Raw genomic sequence first — 2,328 nt, forward strand, 5'->3', positions numbered from 1 at the left:
GAGAGAGAGAGAGAGAATACTCAAACCTGGTATTGAATTTAAAAAAACGAACATAACGACTCGTTCAGTCTCTGTGTATAATTAGAAATAATGTCACCTTTGAAAAGTGATCCCCCTGGAATGTATATAAAAAAGGTACGTCCTGTGTACAGCGCCTGCCATTTCCTGGTGGTTTTCTGTAACTGCGCAAAGCCTCCATTCACGCCATGTATGAGATGTCTTCTCTGCAACAAGTTTTCGCAACGGCTGGGGATCCTTAAATAAGAGATTGTTTAATCTGTCCCAAATTTTCTTTTACCAGGAAGCGTTGAGATATTTGGTTATCTTTTAATAGATGTAGGGTTTCCAGTCAAACCTGGTAATAAATCAGCGAATAAATTTGAAAACTGAACATGAGATGATCCGCTGCTTGACAATGTTAACTACGACCACATTAATTGAATTTTCTTGTTTGTTTCATCTAGAATGAGATGATTTTGTTTTAATTTTTTCCTCTTCCCAAATGTTCTTTCCTGACACTTTCAGAGAATTGTGATCCACCACCAACGCCAGACGATACCTCCCATAACGGTTGTGACGACCCCTACATACATGATGAAGAGTGTGACTACGTATGCGACGCCGGTTTCAGTAAAACCGGCGGCGACGACAGTCTGACCTGCAATGATGGAAACTGGGACGGGGAAGAACTGGAATGTAAAGGTACGTACGATTTCCTGACTGTCCTCACGTCTCAATATATGCCGTGGATGCATACATGTGATATCTCCTCTGGAAGAGGCTTTCTTTTCTTCAACGACTAGGAATCCTTGAATCACAAGCTCTTCCCTTGAGGCAAGACTTACTCACGCAGTGTTCAAATATTGGGCTATTGCTTGTACGAGGCCTTATTCAATCCCTCACGACTAAATTTTGCCCTTTTCCCAATGTTCTTCCCTGTCAGAGGATTGTCAAGTCTTTGGTATTTCCTGTTAGATGTATCATGTTGAATGTCTTTTTCAAACACTGATCCTTGACTACTAAATATCAAGATTTTCAGTCAAACGTTGCGGATTTGATAAATGAACATGAGTATGACTCATCAGGTTGATAATGTAAACGTCGACCGAATTCTGATTTGTTTTGAAACTTGTGTTTTTGGCAAGTTGTCTTCTATTCCATGTACTTCCAGAGGACTGTGGGGCACCACCAATGCCAACCGGCACCACCCATACCGGCTGTGCCGCCCCCTACATACATGATGTGGAGTGTAACTACCAATGCAAAACCGGGTACAGTAAAGACGGTGGAGACGACAAGCTGACATGTAATGATGGAAACTGGGACGGGGAGGAACTGGAATGTAAAGGTACGTGTGCCACATGAACAGTGCCTACCGTTTCCTGACGGTTCGTTAAAATTCATTTCATGTGTGTGAAATCGTCTTGAAGATGCTTGTTTTTTTTTCGGAACCGTTGGAAATTCTTAGTTTGTGTAGATTTTAGTCCCCAGACGTTGTCAAGCAAGTTTTAATAAAAGCATTAATAATATAGACTACCTACGTTGATAATATAGATTACGACAAAAGTCCTGTTTGCTTTCTGTACTTGAATAGCGTTCAACGTAGTACTAGAAAACTGTGTCCTCGGAATTTCTTTTCTATCACTCCCAGAGGACTGTACCGCACCGCCATCGGCAACCAACGCCAGTTCAAGTGGCTGTACACCCCCCTACAAACATGGTGCTGCATGTGACTACCAATGCGATGCCGGATACTCTGTAAAAAGCGGCGACCCAACGCTGACCTGCAATGATGGAAACTGGGACGGGGCCCCCCTGGTCTGTGACCCAATTACGACTCCGGCACCAAGTAAGTATCTTACAATCACTGCTGCTGTGACTATCACTGGGTTCAACTTGACACTTGGTTATAATTACAGGTATCATGTCTTAGTGCTTACCATTTACTATTATTCTATTATTAATTTTGCAACCGACGGATTGAAACCTTGAGGATGACTTATACGTTTTCGGTTATCAAATGTTCTTGTTTTTTTCCCATAGCAAAATGAAATATGAAATGTGCATATTTGCATAATGTTTGTGTAATTGATAATTACGTTGCCAGTGCATAAGATCCTGCGCCTAATCAGAGCTGCCAACTTTGAAGCATTGTTTTCGTGAAAACCAAAACAAGCTTCCTCTGGGTAAAAGTACTCATCGAATCTAAAAAGCTTTTATAGTCACTGACACGAAGCATTACTTGATTAAATAAATCAAATTAAATATATAAATTATATAAAAACATAAATTATCCGTTGTATTTTTGCAGATATGGTTTGGGGCTAG

General features: G+C 40.9%; 1 protein-coding gene across 1 annotated transcript in view; it reads left to right on the top strand.

Moving 5' to 3' along the window:
- LOC109484290 (E-selectin-like) overlaps positions 1-2,328 on the top strand; it is a 16,635-nt gene extending 14,307 nt beyond the window's left edge. Inside the window, exons 5-8 of the mRNA XM_019787548.1 lie at positions 526-702; positions 1,172-1,348; positions 1,652-1,849; positions 2,312-2,328. Of these exons, the coding sequence (XP_019643107.1) occupies positions 526-702; positions 1,172-1,348; positions 1,652-1,849; positions 2,312-2,328 (569 nt within the window). The remainder of the gene's footprint in view (positions 1-525; positions 703-1,171; positions 1,349-1,651; positions 1,850-2,311) is intronic.

This window comes from Branchiostoma belcheri, unplaced genomic scaffold, assembly GCF_001625305.1.
Source record: "Branchiostoma belcheri isolate BF01 breed outbred unplaced genomic scaffold, Haploidv18h27 scaffold7, whole genome shotgun sequence".
NCBI lineage: Eukaryota > Metazoa > Chordata > Leptocardii > Amphioxiformes > Branchiostomatidae > Branchiostoma > Branchiostoma belcheri.